The sequence below is a fragment of the Bos indicus genome, chromosome 7, assembly GCF_029378745.1.
Source record: "Bos indicus isolate NIAB-ARS_2022 breed Sahiwal x Tharparkar chromosome 7, NIAB-ARS_B.indTharparkar_mat_pri_1.0, whole genome shotgun sequence".
Taxonomy (NCBI): Eukaryota; Metazoa; Chordata; class Mammalia; order Artiodactyla; family Bovidae; genus Bos; species Bos indicus.
The window spans coordinates 3,760,845-3,782,231 of record NC_091766.1 but is presented as its reverse complement, the minus strand read 5'-3'; the positions used below and the strand labels follow the sequence as shown (position 1 = coordinate 3,782,231).

The following is a 21,387-nucleotide window of genomic DNA, read 5'->3' as shown; positions in this document are numbered from 1 at the left end:
ACCAGCGGATGCGGAACTGAGGGCTCTTCTGTCCTTAAATTGGGTGCGTGGTGATGCCGATTGGCCAGCCAGCCTGGATTGCCTCCCCGCGTGGGCTCATCCGTGCTGAAGAGTGGACAGCGCTAAACCTCCTCAGGGCCGGGGGTGGCCAGGTGGACTGCACCGGAGGATCTGGGGGCCCACGGCCAGGCCCAGGGAGGAGAGATGTGGGCTCTGACACAGCTCGGACGTGTCTGCACTCCTTCAGTGACTCCTTTGGGATGAGGTCAGGTTGGCAAAAGAGCTGCTACCAGGCTTGTGTGGTGTGGCAGGCAGGAGGCTGCAGTGCCCGCCGGCCTTGCACTGGCCTGTGCTGGGCACCTGCTCTCCCAGACTAGTCTGTCTGCGCTTGTTCTCGTCAGGGGTCAGTCTCCATCCCCTGTCGTCAGAAAACAGGCCCTAGCCGTGAGAGGAGGCCCTGAGTCCTGCCTGAGGGGGCTCTGACACCGAGGGCAGCCACCGCTGCCTGGGCAGCAGGGGCCACCTCCTCGGGGTGGGCGTGTGGAAGGAGAAGATCCAGGCTGGGGACCGGAGCTGGGGCCCACGGTGGACCCTGGGGCCTCCGGCAGCTTGGGCAGGTGGCGTCCTGTCTGCTCTGTGGAGTGGCAGGAGCCCCCTAGAGTCAGATCCCCCACTGCAGCCCCTCAGCAGGTAGAGGCAACTCAGCCAGGCCCCAGGCAGGATGGGGTGCCCGGGGTCTCTCCACATCATGGTGCATGACCCCAGGAGGCTGTTGAACTTTGAGTGCTGCCCATGGAAGAGATAGAAACAAAAGGCAGAGTTACCCCTTAATGCATTTTGGATGGCACATGTGTGTGTGTATACACACTGAAGAAAGCATGACCTCACACCTCAGCAGGCGCTTTTTGTGGCTGCCCTGGTCACCCCTCCTGGAGCTGAGTGCCACCAAGTTCCCGTTCCCCAGGGCATCTGGCTGTGTGTCTGGCCAGCCGTGCACAGTCACTTCAGCTCCCCAGGCTGTTTCTTCTTGAGACAGGGCGGTAGGGGTGTCCCCTTAAGAGCTTGTCACGCGGCCTGGACGCCCTGCTGCGCACAGGACGCCAGGCACAGTGTCTGTCGTGAGCACTTTATAGATGCGGTTACCTCGCCCCTTGGCAAGGGTGCCATCACCTTACAAGGTGGGGCCTGGAGTGGCCACCGTCTCCCCCACAGGTGATGCCGTGCAGGAGGGTGGGAAATGCCAGCCCTGTGGGTAGGAAGGATGGCCGGGAGAAGCCGGGTGTCTGAGAGTTGGTATGGAGGATGCCGAGCCCACGGTGTTTTCTAAAGCGCGTCAGCGCTGTTTCTGCAGCAGAGCTTCTGGAGGCTGGTCCTGTGTCTGCACGCAGTTGGCACCCGTGTGTGTGCCGAGGGAACGAACGTCGGGGCCTCGGTGTCCCGATGCCAGTTGGACCCCCTGACCCAGGGCGCTGCCTGGGCTCTGCCAGCGTGCACATCCCTCCTGGGGGTGGTGCAGGCTCTGGCTGTGCTGTTCCCACTCCTCCGATGTGAGCCGCGTTTGTCTCCCCCCTGCAGCGGGCAGGATGTCGGCTGCCGTCGTGCTCTCCCGGGAGCCCTACATGTGCGCACAGTGCAAGACAGACTTCACGTGCCGCTGGCGGGAGGAGAAGGGCGGCACCATCATGTGCGAGAACTGCATGGCGTCCAACCAGAAGAAGGCGCTCAAGGTGGAGCACACGAGCCGCCTGAAGGCCGCCTTCGTGAAGGCGCTCCAGCAGGAGCAGGAGATCGAGCAGCGTCTCCTGCAGCAGGGTGCCGCCCCCGCGCAGGCCAAGGCCGAGCCCGCCAGTGCCCCGCACCCTGTGCTGAAGCAGGTGAGAGCCGCGAGGGGGTGGACGGACAGTGCCCTCCCAGAGAGGGGTCTTGTTCCTCGCTCCCTCGGCAAGGAGCTGTCGCTGGCAGGCAGGATGTTCCGGCATTCTCTCCCACACTCGGCGATCTTCTGCCTGGTTGTTAACTGTGCGTCTAAATTGCATTTAATGGTGGCTTTTGGTGGTGAAAATACTAATTTGCAGTTTCTTTAGATTTTGTAGCTTTCACTCGCAGTTTGCCGGCTGACAAGTACTTCTTGTCTGAAAGGACTTTTCTGAAAGCCACATTGAGCTGCAAAAGGGGCGCTGGAAGAAATGTTCTAGCTAAATTAAGGAGAGAAACAAGTTTGAAATCAAGTTTTTTTGGCTGCCCTTTTTTTTCTAATGTTCTGTTTTCCCACCCCTTGTAGACCCAAAGCTCCCTGTTGGCAATTTTTTGTGTCCTTGGAAGTCATTGATAATTCATCTAACAAACTCATCTCCTCAAGACCCCTGCACAGTGGATGGCGGTGCTGCCTCAGGAAACCGCTGTCCTTGTGGGGACTCGGCCTCGCGCGGCCACAGCTGCTGCCCCTCGGCTGCGTGGTCGCTGAGCTCAGCCTCTGGGCGGCGCTGACCTCGCTTTCAACCCCCGTTTGTGTAGGTCATAAAACCCCGGCGGAAGTTGGCGTTCCGCTCAGGAGAGGCCCGCGACTGGAGTAACGGGGCTGTGCTACAGGTCAGAACTGGGGCGCCGGGAGCCCCCCGCACCGCACAACCAACCAGCCCTCACGCCCCCGACCGTGACCGCGTCAGTCGCCGACTGTCACACTGCCTGCGTCCGTCCGTCCGTCTGTCTTGTCTGTCTCTCGCTCTCTTTCCCTTCCTCCTTCCCCTCCTGTCTCGATGCAACTTACCTAGTCTCCTGATGTTGGACTTCCGGGATCCCGTGTGGGTGGGAAGAGGTCAGCTAGATCAAGGAGAGGCTGCGCTGAGCACCGTGCCCTCCGCAGCCCCCTTCCCTGTGTGAGCTGTGGCCCTCTCTCTCCCCCACAGGCCTCCAGCCAGCTGTCCCGGGGCTCGGCCACAACGCCCCGAGGCATCCTGCACACATTCAGCCAGTCGCCCAAACTGCAGAACGCAGCCTCGGCCACCACCCTCGTCGGCAGGACGGGCAGACATTCTGAGAGGGCCGTGAGCGCTGGCAAGGGCAGCACCACCTCCAACTGGAAGAAGGCGCCCCTGAGTACAGGTGGGCGGCCCTGGAGGGGCTCAGCGGGGACCTCCCCAGGGGCGGGCCCTTCTCGTCCTTACTTTTAACAGAGGCATGCACACGCCCAGGTTGTGGCGCCAGGGTCCTGAACCTGTACTTGCTTTCTTAAGAGCAGCTGCCTCCGAGACTACAGCCTCACCTCTCTGTTTGCTGAATAGGACACCCTGAACTAGTGGTAGCCCTGGATAAATGCTAATCACACTTGGTATCTCCACCCCCATACCTAGACTCTCAGCTCTTGACCCAAAATGTGGGACAGAACCAGTTCAGGCAGTGCCTGTCAGCCCTCCTCCTTCTGCCACAGAGAATGTTTGTTTCTGCTGCTACAGCGTACCTTTCACGGTGTGCTGACCCGGTGTCCTTCATGCCCCACTCTGTGGGAAAGTCCTGCCCGCTTGGGCAGGTCAGATGGTACAAAGTGCAGGATAGAAGGAGGCAGGAGGAGGGGGCCCCTGGGGAGGTGGGCAGCAGAGCCCTGTGAGGAGCAGGCATCTGAGACTCAGCTTGGGGAGGCGGAGACCCCTGGTGGCTGCGCCCGTCTGCCACAGCTCCCCCTTCCCAGGGTTGTCCTCTGGCCGCCCCCCACACCACTTTCCTGCTTTTCCTTACTCTTGTGCTCGCCTTGAGATGAATGTTAAATATCTCTTGTGTCCATCAGTAATTGGAAAGTGACGTCTCGGCACAGAGGGCCGAGAGGAGGAGAAGGGTGAGAGCTCTCTCCCGTCTCCCTCCCCAGCCCACCCCCAGGTCCCTGTAGGAAGAAGAGGCGCCATCATGAGAGTCCATCTCAATAGTCAGAACTGGGAGAGGACTGTCAGTGGAAACACAGCACAGAAAAGCCGGCTGTGCGTGCGGCTGACCTCGAGTTAGAAACACGCCCAAAGAGCAGAGCCTGCTGGAGGGTGGGGAGGGGTCATCCAACTGCAGCAGAATCCAGCTCTCCTGGAGAGCAGAGAGCATTTGTGAACATGCCAGACTGATGGCAGCAAAAACTCATAGGCTGGTCAGAAAATTTTGGGGGCGGAATTTTGAAAGTATATGGGAAAAGTCACACAGGAGACTACGTATGTGTGCACAGTGGTAGCACCCATGGGAAAACTGCGCACTACAGGTAGCGTTTGAAGCAGAACATGAGGGCATAAATAGTTGCTCTCTTCAAATACTTGTACGACTAGATACGAAAGTGTCATGGCTTAGGAGCGGCACTCCTGGTTGCCCTGGGTTTCTGGATGGTGGTTTGAGGAAAGCTGGGCAGGACCTGGCAGGACCTCCGGGTTTCTGGAGCGCTGCCCTTGAATGCTCATGGAGGGTTCTGTGGTGCATTCAGTTTGGAAGTCTTGTTCCACAAAATAGATTAACTTGGGTCCCCGCTGCTGCCGGGGCTTCAGAACAGTCTTTGCTTCGTGCCAGCCCAGAGCCCAGAGTGTGCTGGTTGGAGGCTTTAGGGGCTTCCCCAAGCTGGCCTGTGTGCCACCTGTGCCCAGTGGGCCCAGCCGAGCCGGGGGTCTTCCCCGGAGCCTCCCCTGACCGGGGCCGTTGTGGCCTCTTGCTCTGTCCTGTCGCAGGCGGGGCCCTCGCGTTTGTCAGCCCGAGCTTGGCGGTGCACAAGACCTCCTCAGCCGTGGACCGCCAGCGGGAGTACCTCCTGGACATGATCCCGCCCCGCTCCATCCCCCAGTCAGCCACGTGGAAATAGTGCGAGCCAGGCCCAGTGGAGAACAGGCTCCCTCCCTCCCACCTGGCCCCACCACCCTCCGCTCGGGAAGATACCCCGCTCCCCAAGAGGGTGAGCGCGCGCAGGCCACGCTGCCGAAGTGAGAGCTCCAGTCTTGGCTACAGAGTCTCGTCGCGTCACGGAGGGGCGCTCCACAGGTGGACCAGGATTCATACTGGGGACCTTTCCCGTGGGCTTCCTTCCTTTCTTTGCCTTTAGTTTGCCCAACACCAGCAGAAAAGCGGACCTCGGGGCCGGCTCTGCTCCTGGCCCTCCCTCAGCCCCTGGCAGGGCTCGTGGACGGCGCGCCCAGACACTGTGACACGCTCGGGCTGCCCGGCGCTGCGGAAGTGGGGCGGAGCGTTGTTCTGTTTTGCTTTGCCCCCGTCTTAGCCTCCTAATCTTTGACTGCCTTTCTTCATGGCAATCCCTAGATTGACAGATTTTTTAAAATCACCTCACGATGATGGAGTTTAATGTAAACGGTGCAGACCCAGGGTTCCCTGGGTTCCCTGCCAAGCGCAACCCCAGTGCCCTGGGGGGTGGGGTGCTGACCCCCCAGCCCTCACTCCAGCAGAAGGCCTCTGCTGCTGCTCATCCCGGAGACATCCTCCGACCTTCCACACTTAAGCAGAAGAACAAACTGCAACCCAGACCAAGCCAGGGAGCCTGGGACCCTGGGGCCTGAGTAGGGAGGGGAGAGTCGGCAGCCACACCCAGAGCTGGAGCAGGAAGTCGAAGGGGCCCGGCCCTTGTGTTTTTTGTTGTGGTGGTGATTTACTTTATTAAATTGTTTCCTTTTCTCTTCCTCCTTATTTTGATGGACAGCATCCTGAGCCCTGGCCTGTGCTCCTGTCAGGCACGTGCGTGTGGGGGGGCGCCCACACACCCCCAGACTTCAGGGTTTGCGTTTGGGTCTAGTTTAGAAGCTCCCTTGAAAAGCAGGGCCATGCTGCCAGGGTCTGCCTTCAGACTTTTTTTTAACCCCCTAGCGTCTACAGAAACGTCTCAAAGGATCAGGTCTGCGCTTAGCTGTGTTCTGTTCTGTTTTCTCCCTCTCCTTAAAAATCAGTCCATGAGGAAAGGCAGAAGCTGTTGTGTGTGTGCTGCACATGGGCCAGCTCTGTGCAGGTGTGAGGGTGTCATGTGTGCATGCACACACGTGTGGAGACGGGGTACGCTGCTCCTCACTTCAGCCCCAGCCCTGGTTTTCCTGTCCATGCAGTTAGGGACTTAATTTAAAATTCTTATTTTGTAGGGCCACCTTCCTCAAATACACTGCTGCACCGTTCTAATAAAGGCTCATTTAACCCCCCCTCATGTTGTGTGAATATCCGTGTTTAGAAGACATTTTTGACATGCAATAGAAGACCTAGTTTTGCAAAATGTTTGAATTTTTTGTTGTCTAAAGCCCTAAATTTCTCATTGATTTTTGTTTTGAGTGCATAATGAAGGTGGCCTGAAGGAGGGGAGGGCTGGAGAATGGTGGCTTTCATTCCAAGATCCAGGGATTTGGGGAAAAGGGGAAATTGACCTTTGGGGGAGGGGGGAGTGGGGAAGGGTGTGTTTTTACACCAAAAAATCAAGAGTATGCAAGCATTTCTATTCCTCGCATTTTTCTGTGTGCCTGGCAAATAAATACCTGTCTTATACTACTCTGAGCTGTTAGCTCTCTCTGTTCGATGACATGGGCCAAAACTCCCAAATCCTACCAGGAGTGCCCAGCTGGCAGACCCGGGCAAACTGACCTCAGTGCCATGCAGCAACTCGGGCGTCTTGGCCAGGGTCACCTCTGCAGTGGGTGTGCCCAGGGCGGCTGCAGCCCCACAGGGCTTGACAAGGTCTGTGATCCGGGGCTCAAAACCAAGCCACTCGCATTGGCCCCGGATCCTCGCCCCATCACTCTCCACCATGCTCAGGATCCACCTCTCCTCACCTCATCTGGCCAGACTTCTCCAGGCTACTGCCTAGACCTTGTGAGCTGAGTACAGACTGACCGCCGTGGGCAGAGGACGCGGTGGCTGGGCCCTGACCCGTTCTCTGCCTCCTCCAGCCCAGCATTTGCAGGAACATTCCCATTGGTAGGACTTACTGTGACATAAATGTAGCTTTTTAAAAAGGGATCAAGAAAAAAAGGGGGGGATCCAGGAGGTGAGATGCCTTAATCTTGATTCATTTCCCCTGTCTCAAAACTTCTATCCCCCTCTTTTTCCCTTTAGTTTCCCCTTTGCATTGTCACTCCTATAAGCCTCAAGTGCATGGTTCTGTGGTGAAATTTATGATGTTATTAAGAAAGGGCATTAAATACCTTTCAAGTATGGGAAGGATGTTAACATTAAGGGTATTCTCCCAGCCCCAAAGCCGACCCCTCAAAATGGGCCACGGTTCTGGGAGTCTGTAGGCTGAGAGGATCTGGTTCCCAGGAGAACCAGAGAACGTGGGAGCCCCCAGTCCCAAATGACAATTGTAACTGCCCAGTAATCTGCAGCAGGAACCCCCAGTGGCACCTGGAAACTCTTCAGAACGTTGGCTGTTACGTGGACTGGGGTGCAGGGCTCACCAGGCTCCCTTTCCCATCTGAAATGCCTGTGTGCGGAGGCCCGCAGGTGCCCGTGGTGTAACTGCGTCCACTCAGCTGCCCATGGCTCTGGCCATCCCGACTGTTGTGGGGACCCTAGTCCTCAGGGTCCCGGGTGTATCTTTTGGGACCCACACCGTTGACAAGGTCAAGAGTGACTGCTCTGGGAGGTAGGGGTGGGTGGTGGCTGTGGTCTGGAAGCAAAAGGTCACTGAAAGAGGCGACAGGACACCCCTGCATGGCTCCCGAGTGGCCCACGAGTCACTGCTGTGGCTGGGGAGACACGGGAGGAGTCCTCTGTATAAATCATACGTTCTCATCACAGGCGTGGGTAATGGAAAGACGGCCCTTGCTGCTCTGCCATAGGGTTTTTCTTCGATGCCTGGTTATGCTGCACATGGCGTTTGCCTAAAGAAGTTGGACTGAGTTTTTTTTTTAAAGGACAGCTAAAGTTTTATAATCCTTAAAAAGTAATAGTCACACCAGTGTAGGGTATTTGGGAGGTGGTTTGTTTTGATTAGGGGGAGGAGGTTGTCACTTGTATTTATTGTGACTTTGATAATAATGTTAAAAAACAAAGTGACCACCAAGGCGGCATAGAAGTTCTAATAAAGACGCTGGAATCAGTGGCTATGTGTTGTGTCATGAAGTTTTAGAATCTGAAGGACAATAAAGAAACGGATGATGTGTTGGCTGTGTTTTCTTTTTGACTGCTCGGCCTTGGGGTCCCGCATTGTTTTCCTCCCAGCTTTGGGGCAGCTTGGAGATGGGATGGCAGGATGATCCTTTCTTAACAGGTAAGCGAAGGATCAGACACTTGTTTCCATGGGCTTCTTTCAGATCTCGCTTGCCATGGGGATTTAGTCTTCCCCAGCTGGATACTTGAGGTGAATAGCTCAGTCGTGTCTGACTCTACAACCCTGTGGACTGCAGCACGCCAGGCTTCCCTGTCCATCGCAGAGTCGGGTACGACTTGAGCGACTGAACAGAACAGAATGGAACTGGTTGCTGGGGCTTCCCAGGTGGTACTAGTGGTAAAGAACCCATCTACCAGTGCAGGAGGCATGAGAGATGCGGGTTCGATCCCTGGGTGAGGAAGATCCCCTGGAGGAGGGCATGGCAAGCCACTCCAGTGTTCTTGCCTGGAGAATCCCATGGGCAGAGAGCCAGGCGGGCTACATGGTCCATCGGGTTGCAAGGAGTCAGACATGAGTTGGCACACCAGCACGTACCCAACTGGATGCTACGGCCTTACCTCTGGGTGGCGCTTTGTGGCCTGTTTACCCACAGGCCCCGGGAGTGCATGCAGTGAGAATGCAGTGAATTCTGCCCCTTGGCTTGGGTTCTAGCCATCAACAGCCTCCATCCCAGAGTGGTGGGCTTTTCTGGCTCAGCATTGGGTGTCTGCTGCAGGACAGATGGTGCAGTGTGGGAGCCACCTGGTTTTGAAAACAATTCCTGGTGCAAATTTGTTTTCAGAGGTTGACACACTGTTTCAAAGGTTTACTCACAAAATGAAACCTGTGAGCACTTTGAACTCCAATATGCATAAAGCGTCCCCTTGTTTTCCTAGGTGCTTTTTTCATTTATCTATCTATCTATTGCTGCCGCTTGTTATTGGGGCATCTCTGCCTCCAGCCTGGGGTCTGACTTCCCTCCCCTGTGGCCATGGCCAGCCTGGTCTCACCTGGGCAAGGCACAGAACAGGTACAAGACACTACTGAAGTTAAACTCAAGCCTGTCACCTCTGACACGTGCTGATTGCACCCACACCCCTCAACACTGAGAGAAGCCCATTTCTGGGGTTCCACAGCCCCCTCTTCAAGTGCGTCTGCTGGATCAGGCACCCAGGCTCCTCAACAGAGGGAGGGCAAGTCTTAAGCATCTTCTCCAGATAACAGATGGGACACCACCAGCCTGGTTCCTGAGACCCTGTCCCCTCGTAACTGAGTCATGGGTGTGGCCAGGAGGGGAAGGACCCCAGGCCCACTGCTCACACACAGTAATCAGAGGGCACAACAAGGCACGTGCCCTACCGCAACCATTGGGAGCACACCTCGTGAGGGCGGTGAGGAGGGAAAGAAGGGCGCTTCGTGAGGTGCCCTTTTTAGGCCAAGTCTTGCATGAAGAGAAGGGAAAAGCGCTGGGAGTGGCGTCAGCCCATGCAAATGGTCAGAGATGAGACCAAGCAAGGCAGGTTGAGGACAGAGGAAAGCGGTGTGCCTGGGCCTTGGGGGCACGGGGAAAGGATGTGAGCTTTTTCTTGAGTGAGCAAGACATTTCCCTCTTCTCACCCTGCTTCTTGCTCTGTAAAATGAGGTGGTTGGGACCACATCCTGTTTGAAGGGAGTGGAAGGAGAGCTGGCGCATAATCCCCAAGGGAGTGGAGGGAGAGCTGGTGCATAATCCCTGAGAGCCATGGAGAGGGAGGGAGCAGAAAAGGACCACTCTCCTCAGGGACCCGGGCTCTGGTGGAGGCAGACAGGAGGAGCACCGAGGGAGCTGCTTCCCATACACCCAAATGACAACAGCCACTGTCACTACGCTCAGTAACCTCATCACAAGCGAAATGACCCCCAGCCTTCCCCAGACCCTGTGGGGTCCCTCTCCAGACACCAGACACATACCCCTTTACCTCTCTACCTCCATTCCAGCTATGGGAGTTCCTTATTCAGACACACCAGCTCCATCCTCTCCTGGGAGCACTCCTGTTTCCAGTGTTTGATTCCTTCCCTTCAGCCCCTCCTTGCTCACCCCCACCTGGCATTTAGCATAACTTAAATTATTTTATCTTCACGCCATTCTTACACTTGCCACGTGCTCCCTCACTGGGAGCACGGATGGATCCAAGTCACTTGGCTGTGTCCCAGTGCCTTGCACACAGCAGTTGCTCAAAAAATGCCTGGATGAACAGAGCATGAATGAAAGGAGGAGTGGGACGGCGGGTATAGGGGTGGGGGGGGGCGTGTGTACCTGTGGCCGATTCATAGTGTGAAAACCATCACAGTATTGTAAAGTGTATTGTAACTGTTCTACAATTAAAAAAGAATGACCGGCACACTCCTTTGCCTCACCAAGGAAGGTACCAAACACTAAGGGGAGCTTCCACCACCTCCCCACCCCACTTCAGACATAGCTGGGTGCCAATCCTGGCTGTTCTTCGGCAAGTGATACCTGTGTGGGCCTCAATTTCCTCTTTTGTAAACACTGTTTCTGTCTGGACAGACGCTCCCCCGCCCCTTGCTGTCCCATCCTTAAACACCAGAAAGGTGCTGGGGTCCTTTCTGGATTGGGGTCCCCAATCCAGCACGTCCATTCCCAGGGCCATTACGTTGCTGAAGATGACACCAAGGCCCCTTCGAGTCTGCCCAGGATGGGGAGCCCGAAAGGTCTCTGTTTGAATCCTCCTAACTCCCTTTTCAGACCTGGAGCAAGAACCTCCACAAGTCTCTCTAAAATGGGGTGCTCGTGCCTGCCTTGCCCCGGGGAGTGATCCCCTCCCCACTGCTCCATAAAAGGGGGCCATTGCTGGAACTAGGTGCGAGAAAGAGCGAGTTTATTGCAAGTTCCAAGGAGGGCAGCGCCTGGAGCGCGCCTTCCCTCACCGGTATGCGAGGCTGGCTGTGGATTGACGCCCTCCGCGCGCGTCCGCTCGCCAGCAGCTTCTCCAAGCAGCCACCGCCCACCTCGTAGCGGTCGCTCACCCCGCACCCGCGCAACGTTTCTGTCTCCTCTCATCTGGCCCCCTCTTGGGGCCTTCTCGCCGGTAACCGAGGGGGCGCACGCGCCCTCCTGCTCTTGGGATCGTGTTGTAGTAGCTGAATTCCAAACAGGGGCGACTGCGGCCCCCGGCGTCGAAGTAGGGAAGGGGGAAGGGCGCGTGCACAGAGGTGCGCGGTGGCTTCGCGGAACTACCGAAGCGCGCTTCTTGCGCGTGCCCTGCGCTTGCGCAATGCTCCGGGCGGCGGGAACGGTGGGAACCCCGGATTCTAGCCGGAGTCCCCCGCACGCAGCCAGCCGTTGCGCGCTACTTGGCCCGCGGAGGGCCTGGCCGACGGACTGAACTGCAGCAACTCGGCTATTAGTGCTTTGCAGCGCTCGGACAGCTCGAGGCCGTCCGGGTAGAGAACGCCGCGCTTCTGGCGTCGGGGCAGGCCGGCGATGTCCGAGTCGTCGAAGGGCATACACCCGGTGACCATGACGTAGAGCACGACGCCCAGGCTCCATACGTCGTACTTCTTGGGGTCGTAGGGAATGCCCAGCAGTACCTCGGGCGACGCGTAGGCAGCAGAGCCGCAGTAGGTGGTGCTCAGATCGGGGTATCCGTGAGCCTGACGGCCGAAACCGAAGTCGGTGAGCTTGACGCGGCGCTCATCAGGGCTCAGCAGCACGTTTTCGCACTTGAGGTCGCGGTGCACCAGGTGGTGGTCGTGTAGGTAGCGTACGGCACCGGCGATCTGCGCGAAGAGGTCGCGAGCCTGCCCCCCGGGGATGCGCCCGTTTCGCTGCACTGCCTGCAGTAGGTCGGTGGCGGCCGCCTCCATCACGATGTACAACTTCCCGTTGCACACCTCGATGAATTCGAAGACGTGCACGATGTGTGGGTGCCGCACTCCCCGAAGGATGGACAGCTCGCGTGGCAGGAACTTGTTGACAAAGTCGGGCGGCGCGCGCCGCCGGTCTACCACCTTGATGGCCACTGTGCCCTTGTATTTCTTGGACGTGGCCACTTTTACCTTGGAGTAACTGCCCTCTCCTATCGTGCGGCCCAGCTTATAGCCGAGTTCGCTCAGAAGCTTGTCGCCCGACATGGTGGCGCCTGGGGCGCGTGGGGAGCAGGAGGCGGCTGCTGTCGGGGGGCGGCCGGACTCCGATCTCGGGCCTAACCCATGGCGCTTGGCACCTGCACACCCGCACCCCCATGTGCCCACTCCCCGGCCCCCTCCTCCGCGGTGCCTTTTATTGCCCAGGTAACAATTTCTGCCTTGTGAAGTGACCGCGGGCGTCACCCTGCCTCGGGGTGGGGGGTGGGGGCCCTGACCCCGCCCCGTGGTGCTCTCCCCAAGGCCCTACGGCTTTGTGACTCATAATCGCTCTGAATGATCCAGTTCCCGATGAGAGGACACTAGGAAGGCGTCTCGACCGTCACCGGAGTGGAATCAGAGCCTGGGGTTGGGGCGGCTCCTCAGGAGTCCGAATCTGAGCAGCAGCCGTCCCGAACTTCGTGTAATCCAGTCCTAACCCTGCAGACCCCTGGGCTGCCCGCAGGGGGCCCCAAAGGGAGAAAAATGGGACGATACCTGGCTCCCTCGGGAGCCTGGGGGTTTCTAACTGGCCTCACATTGCCCCAGAGGGAAGGTGAGTGGGAAGGTCCTTTGGTGCAAGAGCTCTGGCGACCAGACGGGCTGCAGGCTTTAACACCGACCAAGCCATGCCTCCATCTAGGAGAAGAGAAAATAAGGACTTTTTGGTCGCAGCTGGGGCGCGCAGTCGATCCCAGGCCCCGCTACGGAGCTCTCGCACGAACTGGGTTAGGTGCAGCGGCGCCCTAAGTTTCCCAGTCGAGCCCGAGACCTGCGCCGCAGCTTCCGCCACACTCAGCATGGTGTCGATCGCCGTTGCGTAACTTCCTCCTGCGACCGGAAGTGCAAGGTCCTGCAAGCATGGCGGCGTCGAAGGTGAAGCAGGACATGCCCCCGGTGGGGGGCTACGGCCCTATCGACTACAAGCGGAACCTTCCGCGTCGGGGACTGTCGGGTCAGTGTTGCCCTGCCCCGGGTGTCAGGGTCTGGGCGTTTTAGGCGCCGCGGCGGGGTCGGGACGCCAGGGAGTCTAGCGGGCCAAGGTTTCCCCCTCCGTATGACAGGAGGCGGCGCCCTGGGATCCCCAAAAGCTTCAGTACTAACAATAATGAAAACTGCTGCAGTTTGTCGACCGTTTACTAAGCCCTTTGCTTCCTTCTCGTAACAGCCCTGAGGTCGGTCCCGTTAATTATTTCCATTTTACAATTCATTGATTAAACCGAGAGAGGGCTTCCCCGGTCGTTAGGCGGGTAAAGAATCCGCCTGCAATTCAGGAGACACAGGAGGCGCAGGTTCGATCCCTGGGTCAGGAAGATTCCCTGGAGGAGGAAATGACAACCCACTCTAGTATTCTTGCCTGAAAAATCCCATGGACAGAGGAGCCTGGCGGGCTACAGTCCGTATGGTCGCAAAGGGCTGGACATGGCTGAGCGACTGAGCACAAACTGAAGTTAGTTTAGCTTCCATGAGACACGAGAGAGGATGCGACTCCCCACTGGGCCACCCAGAGCAAAGCTGGGGCCGAACCTGGAATACCCAGGGAATTTGAAAGATTATTTTTGCGGGGGGGGGGGGGGGGAGGGCGGAAAAAAAGTTCTGCAAAGTGGTTCCTCGCTGGTAGCCCCCACCTGCAGGATATCCCATAAATATGGATTCTTCTAATTGTCAAGGGCTCTAAATAACGTTTTAAAATTTTTTTATTGGGGTCAACACAAAAATATGTAAGAGAAAGTAAAAAACGCCCATACACTGCACACAAGATTAACAAATACAAAGAATGTCAACCAAGAATGAATATTTTGCTGTAACTCATTGAGCTTTACATTTAAAACATGTGCATGTTTTGCAAATTATGCCTCAATTAAAAAGCAGAAAAAAATTCACGGGCATGGTTTTTTTAAATGTTATAATTAAGACAGAGAAAAGTTAATGTCAGGTTAAAAACTCAAGTCTTCCCTTGCTCCCTACTGGCTTTTTTTGTAATTTGGAACAAAGGTTGGCAAACTTTTTCCGTAAAGAGCCAGGTAAGTATTTTCTGCTTTCTTGGCCAGACAGTCTTTCTCCCCTGTCGCTTATTTTACAACTTTACCAACCTAAAAGTGTGCTTAGCCTGAGGACCATACAAAACAGTTACAGGTTAGAGTTGGAGCACTGGGCACTGGACTGTAGACTCACTCCTAGATTCAACAAATATAATGCGATCTGTGTCATCTTTTCTCACAATCTTAACTTAGCACCCAGGCTGGAACGCTCCTCGGGTGTGTGGCATGAGTTTTGTCTATACATGTGTCCTTCTGTGACCTGTGTCCAGACCAGACCGCACAAGAACCCCAGCCCTTGGGTCTCCCTGGGCTTCCCACAGCCAGCCTCTGTCTCATTTTGCAGTCCCACACGTGGCCTGTATCCTGTTCTCACAGCACCTGCTGTGGGTCTTAAACACCCCCGCCTGCGCTTGTGTCTCTTCCCGTCAGCCCTTTACAGCGGCTTCCCCTGTTGCACGTCCAGACCACCTCAGTCTTTCCTGGGTGCAGAGGGATGAGGAGCATAACCCTTTCCGAGGTGTGGGCTCTGTTTATGTGCCTGTGTCTAGTCAGTGCGCCTCCGTTTAGTAACTGCTGAACGCGTCCTCAGTGCTGGGCTCTATGCTGAGGAGCTCACCCAGCAGAGGAGACAGACACACTGCTTGTAATTGCCCATTGTGGCCAGTGCTGAGGCCCAGGGTAACTGGGGCCTTACCGAGCCAGAATGGGCGAGAGGACCTCTCTGAAAGGAGTTGCCCAGGCAGAGGGAACAGCAGATGTAGAGGCTTCACTCAGCCTGCACCCTGCCCTCCTTTCTGTCCTCCAGCCTTATCCGCAGCTGCTTTCTCTCCATCGGTCTTGCTCTTGTCCAGGCACTGTGACCCCCAGCTCGGCACCCACTCCCCTTTTCTCTGCCTGGACCACTCACCGCCAGCATGCCACACGTGCCAGGCTGGCTCAGGCCACCCTTGATCCATACAGCTACTGAAGTGACTGTTACCCCACCTTTCCCCTGGCCACTCACACCCCTCTCTCCTCTCTCCACACCCTCCTGTACCAGTGAGGGGCCCTTTTTTTCTGGTATCTTTAACATTTTAATTGAGATTCACATGCCATACCATATAATCACCCATCTCACGTGTACAGACCGATTTTTAGTCTGTTCCCTGTTGTGCAACCATTGGGATGATCTAAGTTTACATTTTCATCACCCCAGAAGAAATGCTGTGATTAGCAGTCGCTCCACATTCTCCCCCAGCCCCTGACAATCACGGATCTGCTTCCTCTCTCTAGGGATTTGCCTCTCATATAAACGGCATAGTTAACGATGTGTCATGTCTAACTTTTCTTAGCATTTTTTTTTAATATATATTCTGTTTATTTTCGGCTGTGCTGGGATTCCACTACTGTGTGGGCTTTTCTCTATCCGAGGCGAGTGTGGGGCCACCCTGGTTGTGGTGCACAGCTTCTTGTTGCGATGTTGTCTCTCGTTGCGGAGCATGGACTCTAGGGTGCGTGGGCTCAGTGGTTGCAGCGCATGCGCTCAGTAGTCGTGGCTGCTGGGCTCCAGAGCACACGCCCAATAGTCATGCAGGGCCTTAGTTGCTCTGCGACGTGTGGAATCTTCCTGGATCAGGGATGGAATCAGTGTCTCCTGCGTTGGCAGGCAGAGTCTTAACCACTTGACAACCAGGGAAGTCCTCGCGGCACATTTTTAATGTATATGTTGTAGGATGCTTCAGTGTTCCTTCTTCATTATGGCTGAATAACCTTGTATGGCTGGACGTTTTGTGTGTCCATTTACTATTCGACGGACATTTGAATTGTTTCCATCTTTTGGCTGCTGTGAACATTCTTGTGTGGGTTTCTGTGTGAACATGCTTCCTTTCTCTTAGGTGAAGCGGGGCTGCTGGGTCACATGGCAACTCCACATTTAACATTTTGAGGAACTGCCAAACTGTTTTCCAGATCGGCTATACCAAATTACGTTCTCACCTACAGTGTATGGGCGTTCCCATTTCTCTGCGTCTGGACAGCACTGATTGTTTTCCAGTAAAAAAATTTAGCCATCCTAGTGGGTGTGAGTGGAGAAGGAAATGGCAACCCACTCCAGTGTTCTTGCCTGGAGAATCCCAGGGACAGGGGAGCCTAGTGGGCTGCCGTCTATGGGGTCACACAGAGTCGGACACGACTGAAGCGACTTAGCAGCAGCAGCAGTGGGTGTGAGGTGGTGTCTGCTGTGGTTCTGATTTGCATTTCCCTAGGGACTGATGATGTTGAGCACCTTTTCATGTGTTTCCTGGCTATTTGTGTAGCTTCCTTGAAGAAATATCTATTCAGACCCTTGACACATTTTTCAATTAGGTGGTTAGTCTTTATTATTGAGTTTTAAGACTTCTTTATATATTTTGGATACCATTCCCTTATCAGATACATGGTTTGCAAATACTTCCATTCTGTGGGTCGTCTTGTCAGCTTGTTGGTAGAGTCACTTGCAGCACAAAAGTTTTACGTCTCAGCAGTGTCCAATTCATCTGTTTTTTCTCTTGTCACTTGTGTGGCCAGTGTCTAATCTAAGAAATGGTTGCCTTATCCTAGGTCACAGAATGACTTCCCTGTTTTCGAAGGGTTTTGCAGTTTTAGCTCTTACATTGAGGTCTTTGATCCATTTTGAGTTAATTTTTGTGTATGGAGGGCGGGAGATGTACACTTTATTCTTTTGCATGTGGCTACCCGGTTGTCCAATTTGCTGAAAAGACTGTTCTTTCCCCATTGAATTATCTTGGCACCCTTGTCCAAAATCAATTGACCATAACTGTGAGGGTTTATTTCTGGACTGTCAGCTCTGTTCCACCGATGCACACGTCTGTCCTTACGCCAGTGCACACGGTCTTGTATACACAGCTGCGTGCTAAGTTTGAAGAGTCCTCCAACTTTGTTCTTTTCCAGAACTATCTCAGCTGTTCTGGGCCCTTGCATTTCCACATGAATTTTCCGAGCTGCTTGTCAATTTCTGTGGGACTGTTGGGGGGAAGAAGGGATTCTGATGGGAACTGGGTTGGATCTGTACCTCAGTTTGGAGACTGCTGCCATCTGAACAATGTTGAGTTCCGATCCATGAACACAGGATGCATTTCTGTTTATTCAGGCCATCTTTACTCGTGGCCTGCACCCTTTTCTGGATATGGCCCCCCCCACCCGCCCCATTGTCGTCTCCCTCCAGAGGAGGCGTGGACACCCCCGGAGGGCCTGGGGCCTTAGCCTCAGGCTGTCAGTGAGGACTAGATGAGTTGGAGGGAAGGTCGCCTTTCCTTGTTGTTGCTTAGTCCCTCCATTGTGTCTGACTCTTTGTGACGCCACAGACTGTGGCCCACCAGGCTCCTCTGTCCATGGGATTCTCCAGGCAAGGACACTGGAGTGGGTTGCCATATCGTCCTCTAGCGCCCTGCCTTACTCTTGGACCCGCACATGGCGCCCAGTGTTGGGGGTAGGAGGCCCTTACGAGGACAGTCCAGGTCTGTCCTCTGGGGCTGGGTTAGGAGGGGAAACCCCTGAGCCTCTCTGCAGAAAATGGGCAGCTGTGGCCAAACACGCATCACCCAGCAAAGAGAGCGCTGCGTGCCCAGCACGGGTGGTCAGCCACTGTGTGCGAGCCACGGGCGCACTGTGGGCTGGTCCTGGGCACTCGGGCCTCTCAGTGCAGGGACCAGGGTGCCCCACTGCCTTGTCCCCCATAACTCGGGAATGTCTTGCCTTGAGCCTGTGTTTTAACAGGTTGAACTAAAAGGAGTAAAACACTGAGCCAGTTTCTCATTTCTCTCCGGGTCCAGCAGAGATGCCAGATGAGTCCTGTGCTAGCCAAACTAAAGGAGAGACAAGCCTGCACTTCGTCCCCCGCAGGGCCCAGGGAGTGGCTTTACCCACCATTTGCTGGCCCTTCACTGGGTGTTAATGTGGGGCTCAGTCTGGCTGAGCTTGTGAGCTCATCCCAACAACCATGAGTTCCATCCAGAGGAGAGACCAAGGCTGGAAAGAGAAGGGGGTGTGGGATGAGCCAACCCCAACCAGGCCCCAGGCATCCAGACCTCCCTGAAGACCCCAGCAGGCCCATAGCCTGTCAGTCAGAATTACAGCGCAGGTGCCCCGGGGGCTCAGTAAATATTCATTTGAGCCCCTGTCTCCTGGGGTCCCAGGAAGGGGGCTCAGTCCCACGAGGCTGGAAGGCAGCAGCATCCTGGGAGCCCAGGGGGTGGCCGGGTGGCCCCTGCAGGGCACCGCCTGCCTCCGGCAGCCCCATCCAGCCTCTTGTGGGCAACCCCCGGGGAGGTGGCCCCGGCTGCTGGGCCCTCTGTGGGGCCAGGACCCAGCGTGGACACCATCCTTCGCCACGGGGACCAGCTGGCTGAAGGAACTCAAGCAGCCTTCTGGGCACTGGTGGGCTGAGGCCACCCAGCCATAACCATTTAGACTACCAGGCTCCCCCATAGCCTCTGCCCAGCCTGCGCCTTCCAGGAACCCTGGCATGGGGCTGAGGTGTGGCAGCCGCAGCAGCCTGGTGTGCCCTGTCCGCAGAGTGGGTGATTGGGACGAAGCGTGGGGTCTACAGTTGCTGGGGAGCAGGTGTCAGCGGGAGGGGTGGGCGGATTCTCCATAGAGACAAAACAAGTAGTCAAAGAACAGGCGTTAGAAACAGCCCTGGCTGTCTGGGCGGGGCTCCATGAGGGCTTTCGCCTTCTCCCTCTTTCCTGTTTCTGGAGCGCCTGCCATGGGGGGGTTGTGGGTTAGAAGGGTCAAGGTGGCCTGTCCCTTGGGCAGGTGCTGAGCAGTGCCCTCTCCCTGCAGGCTACAGCATGTTCGCCGTGGGCATTGGGGCCTTGCTGTTCGGGTACTGGAGCATGATGAAGTGGAACCGCGAACGCAGGTAGGCCCCGCACTGGAGAGGCGGGTGGGGACTTACGCCGTGGACTCGGGGTTCCTCCAGGCCCCCATCAGCACCTCAGGGAGCTCAGGGCCTGAGCCAGCGAGTCCATTTCTGGGCTTTACCGTCAAGGAATGACTGACTAGTAAGTAAGAAGCTTTCCTCCGGGTGTTCACTAGGTACCCTTGACCTCCACCCCCAGGTACCCCAAGGTCTGGTTTGCATAGCCCATCAGGCAGAGGCAGGGGCAGGGGGACAGGCCCTGTCCCTCAGAGGGTGTTTGTCAGTGGTGCCCGGGTAATGATACCAGGGCTTCAAAGGCAGATCATGCAAGACAATGGCCGGGCCAGCCACACCGGCCTGAGGGTCCCAGTCTGCCGTGGCCTTGGTTTGGACCCTGGCCACCTCTGAGATTGCCCAGCACTCTGTCAGATGGCTCCTCCTCACTGGCTCCCAACCAGCAGTCCCCCCCACCCTCCCCCACTGTGTCCTGAGCATCCACCTTGACCCTGCTCACCCCTCCATGGGGGCAGTGCTGGAGAAGGTCCAGCACATGGAGGGCACTCCGCTTTGTTCAGTGAACTCAGGGCACCTGGGGGGTGCTGGACACGAGGCCCCCACCCTGGACAGGCGAGACCAGGCCCTGGGGGCTGAGGTGGAGGCGGAAGTTCCCTGGGACCCTTCCCTGTGCTGCTGTGGATTCGTGGTGATGGGGGGACAGGGTCAGGGGCCACCCCCTGGGCTGCGTCACTGGGACTGCTCTCCCCACTCCCCCCAGCAGACAGGGCTGGTGAGTTAAGAGACGCCGAAAAGCAGGCAGAAGAAAGAAGCTGCTCATGATACTCGCCCCCCGCCCCCCACGGTTATTTTGAGATGAAAAGGATGTGGTTCTGTAAGGCCCAGAACCTCATGATGAATGTTCCCCCCAGTTCACTGCAATCATCAGGCCCGGGCTATTTTTAGGATTAAAAAAAAAAGTTTTGAACTGAAAAGAAAGTGTGAAGCCAGCAGTCTTGTGGACTGCTGCCGCCTCTGCCAGCTGCGTTTCCCCACATCCCCCATGCCCATCGCAGGCTGCCGGTGGGTTGAACCCACTTCCCCCCTTGCTTGCCTCTGCCTCGCCCCCAAGCCCCGTGCCAGGGTAATGCCTGTCCAAGGGCCTCATCGTCTGCCCCCATCCCAGTGTGAACTGATCTGAGTGTCGGTTTTGGGGTTTCACAGGCGTCTACAGATCGAGGACTTCGAGGCCCGCATCGCGCTGATGCCTCTGTTACAGGCAGAGAAGGACCGGAGGTAGGCCGCTGGGGTCAGGAGGTCACAGGTCAGAGTGCCCCAGCCTGCACCGTGGGACAAGGCCAGAATGCACGTGGGGATCCACAGCCATGACCTTGTACTCCAGGGGCTGCCATCGTCCTTGGAGAGGACCCCATACTTGACTTGCAGGAGAGACCCAAGACAGAGAATGAATGTTTCTGGAGGAGGGGGCTTTGGCATTGGAGGGCTGCAAGAGTTTGCCAGGGGAAGGAAGTAAAGCGGAGAGATCAGCGTGTGTGCAGGGCTGAGAGCTGTGGGAGGTGACGGGGAGCTGGAGGAGGGGCACGTCTGGCAGGTTTGTTAGGCAGGGGCCCGGGGAGGGATCAGCCCTGTCCCCCACCTCCCACCTTGTCTCCCTGCAGGGTTCTCCAGATGCTTCGGGAGAACTTGGAGGAGGAGGCAACTGTCATGAAGGATGTGCCGGGCTGGAAGGTGGGTCCTCAGCCCCCCACGGTCCAAGCCGCTGCAGAAACACAGCCTCCCACAGAAAATACAGGGCTTTGGGGGAGTGGTGCCAGGTGCCAGAAGGGGGAGGCTATTCAGGGTAGAGGCACAGGGGCTGCCAGTCCTGGTGGGGTCCCAGCAGGCTCATGAGACCTACCCATACCCCTTCATCCCCACAGGTGGGTGAGTCCGTGTTCCACACCACGCGCTGGGTGACTCCCATGATGGGCGAGCTCTACGGGCTGCGAGCAAGCGAGGAGGTTCTCAGCGCCACCTATGGGTTCATATGGTACACGTAGGGGCCTGCGCCCCAGAGACTGCTGGACCCGCGTCCCCTCCCCACTAGGAGAGAATAAACGCTTTGGAGACTGGCCTGCTTGTGTCCCAGGGACTGAGTGATTGGGGGTGGGGGTGTCAGAGGAGGTGTGGGGACTAAGCAGAAGATGCCAGTGGGGTGGCCCCTGGATCGCCCT

The 21,387-nt window shown here is 56.6% G+C and overlaps 3 protein-coding genes across 8 annotated transcripts in view; 2 read left to right on the top strand and 1 right to left on the bottom strand.

Moving 5' to 3' along the window:
- GATAD2A (GATA zinc finger domain containing 2A) overlaps positions 1-8,104 on the top strand; it is a 98,459-nt gene extending 90,355 nt beyond the window's left edge. For 5 of the 6 annotated variants that reach the window (XM_070792437.1, XM_019963775.2, XM_070792440.1 and 2 more), the window contains 4 exons: positions 1,576-1,874; positions 2,515-2,589; positions 2,907-3,102; positions 4,689-8,104. In XM_070792437.1, the coding sequence (XP_070648538.1) occupies positions 1,576-1,874; positions 2,515-2,589; positions 2,907-3,102; positions 4,689-4,819 (701 nt within the window). In that variant the 3' untranslated portion in view covers positions 4,820-8,104. The remainder of the gene's footprint in view (positions 1-1,575; positions 1,875-2,514; positions 2,590-2,906; positions 3,103-4,688) is intronic. The other variant, XM_070792441.1, reaches the window with a different exon arrangement.
- A 2,850-nt stretch (positions 8,105-10,954) lies between these two features.
- On the bottom strand, positions 10,955-12,962 carry TSSK6 (testis specific serine kinase 6). Its single transcript, XM_019963771.2, has one exon. It carries the CDS (start codon positions 12,224-12,226, stop codon positions 11,405-11,407), a length of 822 nt encoding a protein of 273 aa, XP_019819330.1. The 5' UTR covers positions 12,227-12,962; the 3' UTR covers positions 10,955-11,404.
- A 64-nt stretch (positions 12,963-13,026) lies between these two features.
- Positions 13,027-21,287, top strand: NDUFA13 (NADH:ubiquinone oxidoreductase subunit A13). Its single transcript, XM_019963774.2, has 5 exons — positions 13,027-13,172; positions 19,081-19,159; positions 20,378-20,449; positions 20,833-20,902; positions 21,094-21,287. Exons 1-5 carry the CDS (start codon positions 13,079-13,081, stop codon positions 21,211-21,213), a joined length of 435 nt encoding a protein of 144 aa, XP_019819333.1. The 5' UTR covers positions 13,027-13,078; the 3' UTR covers positions 21,214-21,287.
- The last annotated feature ends 100 nt before the right edge of the window (positions 21,288-21,387 follow it).

Excerpts from the sequence above, each read along its gene's own strand:
- TSSK6 (XM_019963771.2), bottom strand. The coding sequence starts at position 12,226 with ATGTCGGGCGACAAGCTTCTGAGCGAACTCGGCTATAAGCTGGGCCGC.
- NDUFA13 (XM_019963774.2), top strand. The coding sequence starts at position 13,079 with ATGGCGGCGTCGAAGGTGAAGCAGGACATGCCCCCGGTGGGGGGCTAC. Across the intron at positions 19,160-20,377 it reads AAGTGGAACCGCGAACGCAG|GCGTCTACAGATCGAGGACT; the intron begins GTAGGCCCCGCA and ends GGGGTTTCACAG. Across the intron at positions 20,450-20,832 it reads CAGGCAGAGAAGGACCGGAG|GGTTCTCCAGATGCTTCGGG; the intron begins GTAGGCCGCTGG and ends GTCTCCCTGCAG.